Source organism: Gopherus flavomarginatus, chromosome 2, assembly GCF_025201925.1.
Source record: "Gopherus flavomarginatus isolate rGopFla2 chromosome 2, rGopFla2.mat.asm, whole genome shotgun sequence".
In the NCBI taxonomy this organism is placed as follows: domain Eukaryota; kingdom Metazoa; phylum Chordata; order Testudines; family Testudinidae; genus Gopherus; species Gopherus flavomarginatus.
Genome location: NC_066618.1, coordinates 44,278,351 through 44,292,038, shown reverse-complemented (window position 1 = coordinate 44,292,038; position 13,688 = coordinate 44,278,351). Strand labels below are relative to the sequence as shown.

General features: G+C 50.2%; 1 protein-coding gene across 2 annotated transcripts in view; it reads left to right on the top strand.

Annotated features, from left to right (window-relative positions):
* SLC25A40 (solute carrier family 25 member 40) overlaps nt 1–13,688 on the top strand; it is a 101,218-nt gene that overhangs the window by 14,823 nt on the left and 72,707 nt on the right. For both annotated transcript variants that reach the window (XM_050939642.1, XM_050939641.1), the window contains exon 3: nt 12,626–12,685. In XM_050939642.1, the coding sequence (XP_050795599.1) occupies nt 12,626–12,685 (60 nt within the window). The remainder of the gene's footprint in view (nt 1–12,625; nt 12,686–13,688) is intronic.

Genomic DNA, 13,688 nt, shown 5'->3' with positions numbered 1-13,688 from the left:
CCTGCCTGCGCTTTGAAAGCCGCTAGATCCACAAGATTAAAAGGAACATGAGAGTACACCTGCATAGTGGTTAACTCCTCAGTAGCCGTAGCATTGCGAGCAATTCGGGTTTCAGTAATTAAAGGGTACAAACCTGTGGCGGGCTCAATTGGCGGGGCTGAGGGGACTTTGTCACCATACGGTGGGGGTGCTGTGGCCGAATGTGACCCCGCTCCTGCTATTAAAGTAAATAATGAATTTTAAACATTTTCACAACTCTTCCCTAAGCCTGTTGGAATCAAATTACACTGCTTCAAAATATCTGTTCTGTTCCATAATGACATAAATATCTGACCATACATATGCTCATTCCATTTACCAGTTTGCTGACAAAATAAAAGAAGTTGGAGGATTGTATTATAATTAATTGAACCCTCCGGTGGCCACCATTCCTGATCCTCCAGCTGATATTGAGGCCAGTCTATTGTACAATATCTTTTAGTTTACCTTTAGTTAGTGGATCCATTCCAAAGATTTTCCAATTACCGAGAATGCAACCAGAATGCATTCTAAAGGCGTGCACGCTACCTTATCCTGTGACTGTCCCTGTCCCATTCCTTACCGGGAGACCCTGGGCGTCCCCAGGTCTTAGCAGGTGACAGATTAAACCCTTTAACTTTTATCCTACCTTATCCCCGAGACCGGTTCCTCACCGTCGCTCGGAACCAAAGCTTCTCCACCTTCTGGGGCGTTGCACCGTTGTGCCTCCCGGGGTCGACTGTACCAGACTTCACTGAAAGCACCGGTGCGCGCTGGGCATTAGTGACTGTCTCAGTCCATCAGTCATCGGAGAGGGTCCGGGCAAGGCTAATTTTTCAGCCTCAGACCGTCCTGCCACGGTCGCCAAAGCTGTTGCAGGGGGGCAACAGTTGGGGTTCGTTTGCCCGGTGTGCGTATCCCCAATGACCACACCGGAGTGGAGAAGCAAGTATCTTTATTTGAGTCAAATAAGGGGCAAGGAGATATAAAATCTCAGATCATGCACGCATCACTATCCGTTGCCATGTCTTATATACCTTACTTGTTTACAAAGATGTTCACAGGTGCCTAGAGACATACTATAAAGCATGCCATGTAAGGTATCGGGGAAAGGTTATGATCGTCTGAAACCCACTGTTCCATCTAAATATGTATATCATTAATACATATGAAATTATAAGAATGTGCTGTATGGTTGTCACTAAAATATGCTGTGGGTTTGGGAAGTGACCAGATACTAGCTCTCCAGAGATAATTACAAGAGCATAAGTAACCAGCGCTGGGTGGGTGCTGAACAGACATTATCACCCATTATCCAGCAGAGGAATTACAATTCAATGACTCACTCACAGGAGACACACCAGGGTATTGCTTCATCTTGAAACTCAGCTGTACCCACCAGACATGCCTGGACTTGTGTTCTCCAAGCACATGGACTAAGGGTATAAAACAGAACATGGGGGCTATCATAACCTTAGTCCCAGATTTGGACCTTAGCGTCCAAAATATGGGGGTTAGCATGAAAACCTCCAAGCTTAGTTACCAGCTTGGACCTGGTACCTGCTGCCACCACCCAAAAAATTAGAGTGTTTTGGGGCACTCTGGTCCCCCTGAAAAACCTTCCCTGGGGACCCCAAGACCCAAATCCCTTGAGTCTCACAACAAAGGGAAATAATCCTTTTTCCCTTCCCCCCTCCAGGTGCTCCTGGAGAGATACACAGACACAAGCTCTGTGAAACTACACAGAGAGACTCCCCTTCTCTGTTCCCAATCCTGGAAACAAAAAAGTACTTTCCTATTCCCCCAGAGGGAATGCAAAATCAGGCTAGCAATCCAACACACAGATCTCCCCGATTTCTTCCTCCCACCAATTCCCTGGTGAGTACAGACTCAATTTCCCTGAAGTAAAGAAAAACTCCAACAGGTCTTAAAAGAAAGCTTTATATAAAAAGAAAGAAAAATACATACAAATGTTCTCTCTGTATTTAGATGATACAACACAGGGTCAATTGCTTAAAAGAATATTGAATAAACAGCCTTATTCAAAAAGAATACAAATCAAAGCACTCCAGCACTTATATTCATGCAAATACCAAAGAAAAGAAACCATATAACTTACTATCTGATCTCTTTGTCCTTACACTTAGAAACAGAAGACTAGAAAGTAGAACTACTTCTCCAAAGCTCAGAGAAAGCAGGCAGGCAGAAAACAAAGACTCAGACACAAACTCCCTCCACCCAAAGTTGAAAAAATCCGGTTTCCTGATTGGTCCTCTGGTCAGGTGCTTCAGGTGAAAGAGACATTAACCCTTAGCTATCTGTTTATGACACGCCCCCCCAAATTGCAGACAGTGGGGAAGCTCACTGGCGGCGATTTCCTTCTAGAACTTGAAAATAAACAGATTAATACAACACATACACCTTTACATATACTCCTAAGTATATAACTAACAGACTTCTACATTTTAAGAACACTTTTTAACTACTGAATTCTGGGAAACTCTCACGGGAGAGTGCATCAGCTACTTTGTTAGAAGCTCCTGTGATGAGTTGAATTTCAAAATCAAAATCTTGGAGAGCTAAACTCCAACGAAGAAGTTTCTTGTTGTTCCCCTTGGCAGTATGAAGCCACTTTAGTGCAGCATGGTCAGTTTGTAGTTGGAACCGCCGTCCCCAAACATATGGGCGTAGCTTTTCCAGGGCGTACACAATGGCATAGCATTCCTTTTCACTGACTGACCAGTGACTTTCCCTCTCAGACAGTTTCTTGCTGAGAAACACGACAGGATGGAAGTTGTGATCTGTTGCTTCCTGCATGAGCACTGCTCCTATACCACGCTCAGATGCATCCGTGGTTACTAGGAATGGCTTGTCAAAGTCCGGGGCCCTGAGCACAGGGTCAGACATGAGCATCGCCTTAAGCTGGGTAAAGGCCTTTTGACACTCGTCAGTCCACTTAACGGCATTTGGCTGGGTCTTTTTGGTCAGGTCGGTCAATGGGGCAGCGATTTGGCTGTAGTGTGGTACAAATCGCCTGTAGTATCCGGCCAAGCCTAAGAAGGATTGGACCTGCTTCTTGGACCGTGGGACAGGCCACTTTTGGATAGCATCCACCTTGGCCTGTAGGGGGTTTATGGTTCCTCGACCCACCTGGTGCCCCAGGTAAGTCACTCTGTTTTGGCCTATTTGACACTTTTTGGCCTTAACAGTTAGTCCTGCCTGCCTGATGCGCTCAAAGACCTTTTCCAGGTGTAGTAGGTGTTCGGGCCAGGAGTCTGAAAAAATGGCCACATCATCGAGGTAGGCAACTGCAAATTCTCCCAGTCCAGCTAGTAGACCTTCTACCAGCCTCTGGAAGGTGGCGGGTGCATTTCGAAGGCCGAAAGAAAGGACATTGAATTCATACACCCCCGCATGGGTGACGAATGCTGACCTCTCCTTGGCAGGTTCATCTAGCGGTACTTGCCAGTACCCCTTGGTTAAGTCTATTGTAGAGATGAACTGGGCACGTCCCAACTTTTCCAATAGCTCATCGGTACGTGGCATTGGATAGTTGTCCGGACGAGTTACAGCATTTAGCTTACGGTAGTCCACGCAAAAGCGTATTTCCCCATCTGGTTTGGGTACCAGAACCACTGGAGATGCCCATGCACTGGTAGATGAGCGGATTATACCCATCTGTAGCATGTTCTGGATCTCCCGTTCTATAGCAGCTTGGGCATGAGGAGACACTCGGTAGGGTGGGGTTCTGATTGGGTGAGCATTACCTGTATCAATGGAGTGGTATGCCCGGTCAGTCCGTCCTGGGGTGGCTGAGAACAATGGGGCGAAGCTAGTGCACAGCTCCTTGATTTGTTGCCGCTGCAGACGTTCCAGGGTGGTTGAGAGGTTCACCTCTTCCACGCCACCGTCTTTTTTCCCGTCGTAGTAGACACCGTCAGGCCACTCAGCATCATCTCCGTGGACTGTAAACTGACAAACCTGTAAATCTCTGGAATAGAAAGGCTTGAGAGAATTAACATGGTACACTTTAGGCTTTAGTGAGGAATTGGGAAATGCTATGAGGTAGTTTACAGCTCCCAGGCGCTCTTGGACCGTGAATGGCCCTTCCCATGATGCTTCCATCTTATGGGCCTGTTGCGCCTTCAAGACCATAACCTGGTCTCCTACCTTGAAAGAACGTTCTCTGGCATGTCTGTCATACCAGGCCTTTTGCTCTTCTTGAGCATCCTTTAGGTTCTCTCTAGCAAGGGCTAAAGAGTGTCGGAGGGTGCTTTGTAGGTTGCTTACAAAGTCCAGAATGTTAGTTCCTGGAGAAGGCGTAAACCCCTCCCATTGCTGCTTCACCAACTGTAATGGCCCCTTAACCTCGTGACCATACACAAGTTCAAATGGTGAAAACCCTAAACTGGGATGTGGTACAGCCCTGTAGGCAAACAGCAACTGCTGCAACACTAGGTCCCAATTATTGGAGAATTCGTTGATGAATTTTCGTATCATGGCCCCCAAAGTTCCATTGAACCTTTCCACCAGGCCATTGGTTTGATGGTGGTATGGGGTGGCAACCAAGTGATTCACCCCATGAGTTTCCCACAGTTTTTCCATGGTCCCTGCCAGGAAATTAGACCCTGAATCTGTAAGGATGTCGGAGGGCCAACCTACCCTGGCAAAGATGTCTGTTAGGGCCAGGCACACAGTGTTAGCCCTGGTGTTGCCTAGAGCTACTGCTTCCGGCCATCGGGTAGCAAAGTCCACTAAAGTCAGTACGTACTGCTTTCCTCTGGGCGTCTTTTTTGGGAAAGGGCCCAGAATATCCACAGCTACTCGCTGAAATGGGACCTCAATTATGGGGAGTGGCTGGAGAGGGGCCTTGACCTGGTCTTGAGGCTTTCCCACTCTTTGGCATACCTCACAAGACCGGACATACTTGGCAACGTCCTTGCCCATCCCCTCCCAGTGGAAGGACTTCCCCAACCGGTCCTTGGTTCTGTTCACCCCAGCATGGCCACTGGGATGATCATGGGCTAAGCCTAAGAGCTTCCCCCGGTACTTAGTTGGAACCACCAACTGTTTTTGCGGCTGCCATTCTTCCCGGTGTCCACCAGAAAGAATTTCCTTGTATAAAAGTCCTTGGTCTATAACAAACCGGGATCGATTAGAAGAGCTGAGAGGCGGTGGTGTGCTCCGTGCCGCCGCCCAAGCTTTCTGAAGGCTGTCATCTGCTTCCTGCTCAGTCTGGAACTGTTCCCTTGAGGCTGGGGTCACCAGTTCTTCCTCAGACTGTGGACTTGGCCTTGGTCCCTCTGGAAGCGACGTAGGTGATGGGGTTGTTTCCGTTGCTGGTGTACCGCTCTCCGCTGGTGCACCTGAGGGTATTTCAGGCTCTGGCTGAGCCTTTTGGGTATGGCTGTCTTTTGCTTCTGCCAGTTCTGGCTCGCTGGCGCCCTCTGGCGTTGAGTTTGAAGATGTGGTTGCACTTGCTGGTGCTGGTTGCTGTTCCAGTTCCGGGCCTGGGACTGGAGGTGCTGTGGCTGTTTCAGTGGTTGGCATGGAATCCGGGTCCACTACCTCTGTCTGGGTCTCTGGTAACACAGACGGGGCCTCTGTGGACGGCTCAGGAACAGGAATGGGTCTGGAAGGTTGCCTGGTTTGGCTACGTGTAACCATTCCCACTCTCTTGGCCCGCCTCACCTGGTTGGCCAAGTCTTCCCCCAGTAGCATGGGGATAGGATAATTGTCATAGACTGCAAAAGTCCACATTCCTGACCAGCCTTTGTACTGGACAGGCAGTTGAGCTGTAGGCAAGTCTACAGCTTGTGACATGAAGGGGTAAATTGTAACTTTGGCCTTTGGGTTGATGAATTTGGGGTTAACGAAGGATTGGTGGATAGCTGACACTTGTGCCCCCGTGTCTCTCCACGCAGTAACCTTCTTTCCGCCCACTCTCAAATTTTCCCTTCGCTCCAAGGGTATTTGAGAGGCATCCGGGCCTGGGGATCTTTGGTGTGATGGTGGTGTAATGAATTGCACTCGCATGGTGTTCTTGGGACAGTTGGCCTTGATATGTCCCAGTTCATTACACTTAAAGCATCTTCCATCTGATGGGTCACTGGGCCGAGGTGAGTTACTGGAGACTGGTGAGGTTGAAGGGTAGGGTATCTGTGGCTTTACTTGGGTGGTATGTGGGGTCTTTGGCTGTCCTCGGTTGTAGGGTTTATGGTCTGTGTGCCCCCTGGGGTAATCGTTCCCCTTGACAGTAGCTTTCTTGCTTTCTGCCAGTTCCATCCATTTGGCTCCAATCTCCCCCGCCTCAGCGATATCTTTGGGATTTCCATCTTGTATGTACCGTGTGATGTCTTCAGGAACACCATCCAAGAACTGCTCCATTTGTATGAGGAGGTTCAGTTCTTCCAAGGTTTGAATGTTGTTTCCTGTTATCCAGGCCTCATAGTTTTTTGCAATGTAGTAGGCGTGTTTGGGAAATGACACCTCGGGTTTCCACTTTTGGGTTCTGAAACGCCGACGGGCATGATCTGGGGTTATCCCCATTCTGTATCTGGCCTTGGTTTGAAAAAGTTTATAGTCATTCATTTGGTGCTTAGGCATTTCAGCTGCCACCTCTGCTAAAGGTCCACTGAGCTGTGACCTCAATTCTACCATGTACTGGTCTTCGGGGATGTTGTACCCAAGACAGGCTCTTTCAAAATTTTCCAAGAAGGCCTCGGTGTCATCACCTGCCTTGTAGGTGGGAAATTTCCTGTGCTGTGGAGCAATATTTGGCGCCGGGTTGTTAGGGTTGGCTGGCACAGGCAGCCCAGCTTTTGCCAAGTCCAGTTCATGTTTTCTCTGTTTTTCCTTCTCTTCATTCTCTTTTTGTTGTTTTTCCATTTCTTTTTGTTGTTTTTCCATGTCTCGGCGGTGGGCCGCCTCTTCTTCTTCTTGCTTCCTTCTGTGGGCCAACTCTTCTTCTGCTTGTTTCCTTCGGTAGGCCACCTCTTCTTCTTCTAGTTTTCTTTTGTGTGCTGCCTCCTTGGCTGCCTCTTTGGCTGCCTGTTCTCTTTGGTAGGCTGCCTGTTCTCTTTGGTAGGCTGCCTCTTTGATCTGTTCTTCTCTTTCTTTCATCTCCATCTCTTTTTGTTTTATTTCCAGTTGTCGCCTGTGTTCAGCTTCTTTGATTTGTTCTTCGGCGTCAATTTTTGCCTTAGAAGTCATGGTTCCTGTTTTCTTGTGTTGAGGTGCCCTCCGGTGTTTATCTTCTGAACTGCAGGTTCTCTGTTGCCTCCTGAAGTCTGCCTAGCAACAGTACTTTTTTCCTTTTCTCTCTCTAGCTAATGTTCAATGAAGGGAAACCAGAAAAACCACTTTATTTGCATGCATATAAGTGCTGGTACTTGCCTCCTAATGGGAGGGCTATTGCATGACAAAAGACCCTCAACAGTCCCTTAATGGCTTCTCGCTTAACATGCAAGCCACAAACTGCCAGAGAGAGCAGAGAGAAAAAAAATTCTCTCTGGTTCCCTTTTAAAACCAAACTGTTTCTCTCTGCTAAAAAGCCCTTAGCAGAGAAAAGAAAAATATAATATTCCTACTGGCTTCTGGATTCTGTCTATATCCCACCGCTGCTACTCATGACATAACCTTAGTCCCAGATTTGGACCTTAGCGTCCAAAATATGGGGGTTAGCATGAAAACCTCCAAGCTTAGTTACCAGCTTGGACCTGGTACCTGCTGCCACCACCCAAAAAATTAGAGTGTTTTGGGGCACTCTGGTCCCCCTGAAAAACCTTCCCTGGGGACCCCAAGACCCAAATCCCTTGAGTCTCACAACAAAGGGAAATAATCCTTTTTCCCTTCCCCCCTCCAGGTGCTCCTGGAGAGATACACAGACACAAGCTCTGTGAAACTACACAGAGAGACTCCCCTTCTCTGTTCCCAATCCTGGAAACAAAAAAGTACTTTCCTATTCCCCCAGAGGGAATGCAAAATCAGGCTAGCAATCCAACACACAGATCTCCCCGATTTCTTCCTCCCACCAATTCCCTGGTGAGTACAGACTCAATTTCCCTGAAGTAAAGAAAAACTCCAACAGGTCTTAAAAGAAAGCTTTATATAAAAAGAAAGAAAAATACATACAAATGTTCTCTCTGTATTTAGATGATACAACACAGGGTCAATTGCTTAAAAGAATATTGAATAAACAGCCTTATTCAAAAAGAATACAAATCAAAGCACTCCAGCACTTATATTCATGCAAATACCAAAGAAAAGAAACCATATAACTTACTATCTGATCTCTTTGTCCTTACACTTAGAAACAGAAGACTAGAAAGTAGAACTACTTCTCCAAAGCTCAGAGAAAGCAGGCAGGCAGAAAACAAAGACTCAGACACAAACTCCCTCCACCCAAAGTTGAAAAAATCCGGTTTCCTGATTGGTCCTCTGGTCAGGTGCTTCAGGTGAAAGAGACATTAACCCTTAGCTATCTGTTTATGACAGGGGCCCACTGCTTAGCCTTTCTCCTTCCCCCACCTACGCTGCAAGCAACCAGGACATTCAGAAGACTGAAGACTCCAACAGGGGACTGACCCAGGTTTCAAGGGTGTGCTAGGTACTCAGGGCCGGTGCAAGGATATTTTGCGCCCTAGGCGAAACTTCCATCTTGCGCCCCCCCACCCCCAAAATCACATACATTATACACAATACACGGTCACGAAATTGTGCCCCAGACCTTTTTTTTAATCTGCCATGAGGCTGCATCAACTAAATGAAAAAAAATGAAATTTTATTCCTATCAGTCCTTTTTCTTGTTCACTATTAAAAGTAAAAGAGAGAGAATGCATGTCACTTACTATAATTAACTATTTGAATTTCATCAACTGTTTGACGTAAATATTGATTAAGAGATCAAGATGACTTTCCCTTAAAATTAAGTAATGTTGATTGTAATCAGAAATACACCTTTTTTAGTCACGTATACGTCCTTCCTTCATATCAAAATCTGACTGGGAGTGCTGCGGAACCCATTCTGCCTAACTAGCCATGCACCTCCAAATGATTAAAACATCAAATGGTACAAACTCAATTTGAATGAAAAATTCCATTTTCTAACTAAATAGGTCACACACACTCAAGTAGTTGCCAAGTGCTTTCTGTGGTATGTTCATCTGCTCTAAATGCCTACTAACTTCCCTGTGAAAATAATCTTTGACTTTGATCCAATGAAAGCAGGATGGAAAAGCTCCCCCCCAGAAGACCTAAGACATGATGGCTGGATGACATAAACAGACAACTGTCCCTCACAGGCTCTACCTCATAACATGCCAATTGTGCTCAGGACAGAACATCACAGAGGAATATTATGCATTCAGTGGTCTCTACACTGGCCAAGCAACAGCACGACAACTACCTAACCAGTCCATCCAACTTTTATGACTGCTTCTTGGGCACTGGTGAGGGATAACGGTGCCAGACTGAGCCCAGTGATGGGTGCAGTACAAGTCCACAAACTGAGGCAAGGTGCTGGGCCCAGAGTCCTGCTGAGACTGCTGTCCTGCACCAAGTGGAGCACAGCCTCCATAAGGAGAGAACTCAAATAAATATCACGCTCCTTCTGCATGATTCCCCAAGCACTTCTTCAGGCAGCTGCTATGGAGGTCACTCACAGGCTTAGGCCTGCCTGTTGCAGGCAAAACACAGCAGCAGGGCTTAAAACTCAGACAGGGCTGCCCAGAGGATTCAGTGGGCCTTGGGCAAAGCAAAATTGGGGACCCCTTCCATAAAACATTTGCAATACTATAATAACATGTATTAGGAAATGTAAAAAATAACTAGTGAAATACATTCAAAAATTAACTTGTAATAATTTGAAAATACACTAAATACATTATTTAAAAACATTAAAAGCTGTAATGCTCTGTATACATTTGCAATTACATAATGGGCAGATGATGGGTGATTGTGATGGTTGGTACCAATGGGCTGTCGCTGCCTGGTGGTGGTGGTGCTGTTGCCCAGGGCTGGGTGGGGAGCTGGGCTCTGGGTTCAGGGGTACCCAGCTCACAGGGGCTGGGCTCACGGATGTGGGGAGATGGGGTCAGGGTGGTGTCCAGCTCAGAGGGGCTGGGCTCGGAGCTGGGGGTCAGGGCTGTGGGAGGGGAATGGGGTCAAGGGGGATGCCTGGGAGCACTGGGGCAGCTCAGCTCTGCAGGCTGCTGTTCTCTCGAGCCACCCACATACAAGGGGAGCAGGAGCAGGGACCAGCCAAGGACCAAGGGGGCAGGAGCACAGGCGCCTGAGGCCGAGCTGTGGGGAAGCACTTGCTTATCTTGCCCAGCACATGAGCGTCAGGGTCTTCTTTCTTCCTCCACTCCACCAGACCACCGCTGAGGCTCTTTTCTTCTCCTGCCCCTTGCTGGGGCTGATGTGGAGGCTGAACCAGGGGGCAGCCCCCGCTTTCCTCCAGAAGCCCTCTCCTACCACGTGCCCTGGCCTAAGGCTAAGCAGAGCTGCGCAGCTCTGCCCAGCCGTCCCCCGCCCCCCCCGCCATGAGAAAAATTGCATAGGCTGGAGTCCCTGCTCTGAGAGGGAGAGGGATTCTGATTTCTGAGCCTCTGCTAGCAGCCCAGGGATTCCCCTGGGTCAGCGCGCCGCCGGCAGCCTGAACCTCTGGGCAGTCGCAGCGGTGCCCTGACCGAGGGGACCCTCTGGGCTGCCGGCTGCCGCGGCGGCGCCCTGACCAGGGGGCCCCCTGGACTGCTGGCTGCCGCAGCGGCGCCCTGACCCGGGGGACCCCCTGGGCTGTCGGCTGCCGTGGCTGCACCCTGACCCAGGGGGCCCCTGGGCTGCCGGCTGGGTCAGCTCGCCTCCGCAGCAGCCGGCAGCCCGCGGTTTCCGTGGGCCAGGGGATCCCCTGGGCTGCCGGCTGCTGCGACGGCGCACTGACCCGGGGGACACCCTGGGCTGCCTGCTGCCACCTGCCGCGGCGGCGCCCTGACCCGGGGGACCCCCTGGGCTGCGGGCTGCCGCGGCGGCGCCCTGACCCGAGGGACCCCCTGGGATGCCGGCTGCCGCGGCGGCGCCCTGACCAAGGGGGCCCCTGGCCTGCCGGCTGCCACGGCAGTGCGCGCTGACCCAGAGTCAGTGTGCCTCCGCGGCAGCCAGCAGCCCGGGGTTTCCCTGGGCCAGGGGATCTCCTGGGCTGCGGGCTGCCGCGGCAGCGTGCTGACCCGGGGGACCCCCTGGGCTGCAGGCTGCCGCGATGGCGCCCTGACCCGGGGGACACCCTGGGCTGCCGGCTGCCACCTGCTGCGGCGGCGCCCTGACCCGGGGGACCCCCTGGGCTGCGGGCTGCCGCGGCGGCGCCCTGACCCGGGGGACCCCCTGGGCTGCGGGCTGCCGCGGCGGCGCCCTGACCCGGGGGACCCCCTGGGCTGCGGGCTGCCGCGGCGGCGCCCTGACCCAAGGGACCCCCTGGGATGCCGGCTGCCGCGGCGGCGCCCTGACCAAGGGGGCCCCTGGCCTGCCGGCTGCCGCGGCAGTGCGCGCTGACCCAGAGTCAGTGTGCCTCCGCGGCAGCCAGCAGCCCGGGGTTTCCCTGGGCCAGGGGATCTCCTGGGCTGCGGGCTGCCGCGGCAGCGTGCTGACCCGGGGGACCCCCTGGGCTGCGGGCTGCCGTGGCGGCGCCCTGACCCGGGGGACACCCTGGGCTGCTGGCTGCCGCTGGCAGCTCAGACTCCCTTTCTGTCCCAGTAGCAGTGGCCGGTCAACCATTTAAAAAAAAATTGGGGGGTGCTTTTTGGCGCCCCCAAATCTCGGCGCCCTAGGCAACCGCCTAGTTCACCTAAATGGTTGCACCGGCCTTGTAGGTACTGCAATATTCAGTAGTGTGAGAAAAAACTGCTTCATCTAAATGTTGCCCAGTCTAATAGGGTTGAGAGTTTCGACTCCGTGCTTTTATTTTATTTTGGTAACTAACTCTGACTTTGCATTTATAATCACTTAAAATCTATCTTTTGTAGTCAATAAATTTGTTTAACTATTTATTTTTACCAGTGAGTTTGCCTGAAGTGTTTGGTAAGGGTGTTTGCTGAGGTTTACAAAGGCTAGGGTATATCCACGTTCTATCAGTGAAGTGGTGAACCAATTAATAAATTTGCACTGCTTGTCTTGAGCAGTGCAAGATGGTATATTCCTGAGGTACAAGGCTGGGAGCTGGGGAGATTTGGCTGGTGCCTTTCTCTGTGTGATTCATGAGTGGCTCAGGGAGCATTCATGCAATCTAGCTGGGTGTGGGGCTCCACTTGCGGTTGTGCTGAGTGATACCACCTGGAGGGGCTTGCTGCTTGTCACTAGCAAAGCATTGTGAGAGACAGCCTAGGCGGTCCCACAGTCCTAGGCTGCACCCCGGGGAATCCCGTCACACTTTGCAAAATGATAATTTTCTTTTCTGAGAAATAATTAATGTAGTAGTTGTGGAAACTAATAACATGGCATCAGAATCAATGTGCTGCTCCTCTTCCAAGGCTTGCAGTGCATTCCTAAGGAGGAAATAATGCATCTAAAATGTATTCATCAAAAAATCATGTGATTCTTTTTTGGTTTGTTTTAGTGACACCTCTTGATGTTGTCAAAATTCGACTGCAAGCCCAAAGCAATTCATTCGCTAATGGTAAATATACAGGTTTTTTAATATTTAATGTAATCTGATATCTTTATAAATACTTTCCATCTTAACAATTTCCCCCAAATCTATTTTAAGTGTACTTCTGCTCTGAAAAATGATGATGTAAGGTTCTGTGTTTGTCTCAATGGCTTTAGTTCGAATTTGCTTATTTTTTTAAGAAAAAGATTCCCCCCCACTCCACTGCCAACTTTCAGCCCTGCAGAATCAACTAGGACCAGAAAGTCCAACTATGTTCTTTCTGACTTGCACCTCATCTCTAGTAGTAGTGTTTTTGAGGTCCAAATTCTGCTCTGAGGTACAACTCTGCACTAAAGTATTGTTATTTGAGTTGTATAGATGTAACTGAACGCAGAACTTGATCTTGCAGTTTGAACTAGGGTTAACAACCCTCCCGGTTTTGCCAGGAGTCTCCCAGAGTCAGGCTCTATCTCCCGGAGGTTACTGAAGCCAAACCGGGAGATTTTAGGCTGCTAAAAGTACAGTGGCGCAGCAGGGCTAATGCATTCTCCTTGCCCTGGCCCCATGCCACTCCCAGAAGCGGCTGACACGTCAGTGCGGGCCCTGGGGCAGCAGGATGGTCTCTGCACACTGCCCCTGCCCCTGCCCCGAGCGTTGACTCCGCAGCTCCCATTGACTGGGAACAGTGGTCAATGGGAGCTTCAGGACAGTGCCTGGAGGTAGGGGCAGTGCACGGAGCCTCCTGCCCCCATCTTCAGGGGTCGCAGGGATGTGCCAGCTGCGTCCAGGAGCAGTGCCAGGCCAGAGCAGCAGGAAGCCTGCCTTAGACCTGCTACATTGCTGATCAGGAGCCACCCAAATCTGCACCACTCACCCCCTCCTGCACCTCAGCCCTGAACCCCCTCCTGCACCCAAACTCCCCCCCCCGATCCTGCACTCCTTTTGTATCCCAACCCCTTGTCCCAGCCCGAGTAGCCCCCTCCTGCACCCAAACTCCCTCTCAGAGCCAGCAGCTCTCACCTCTCCTGCA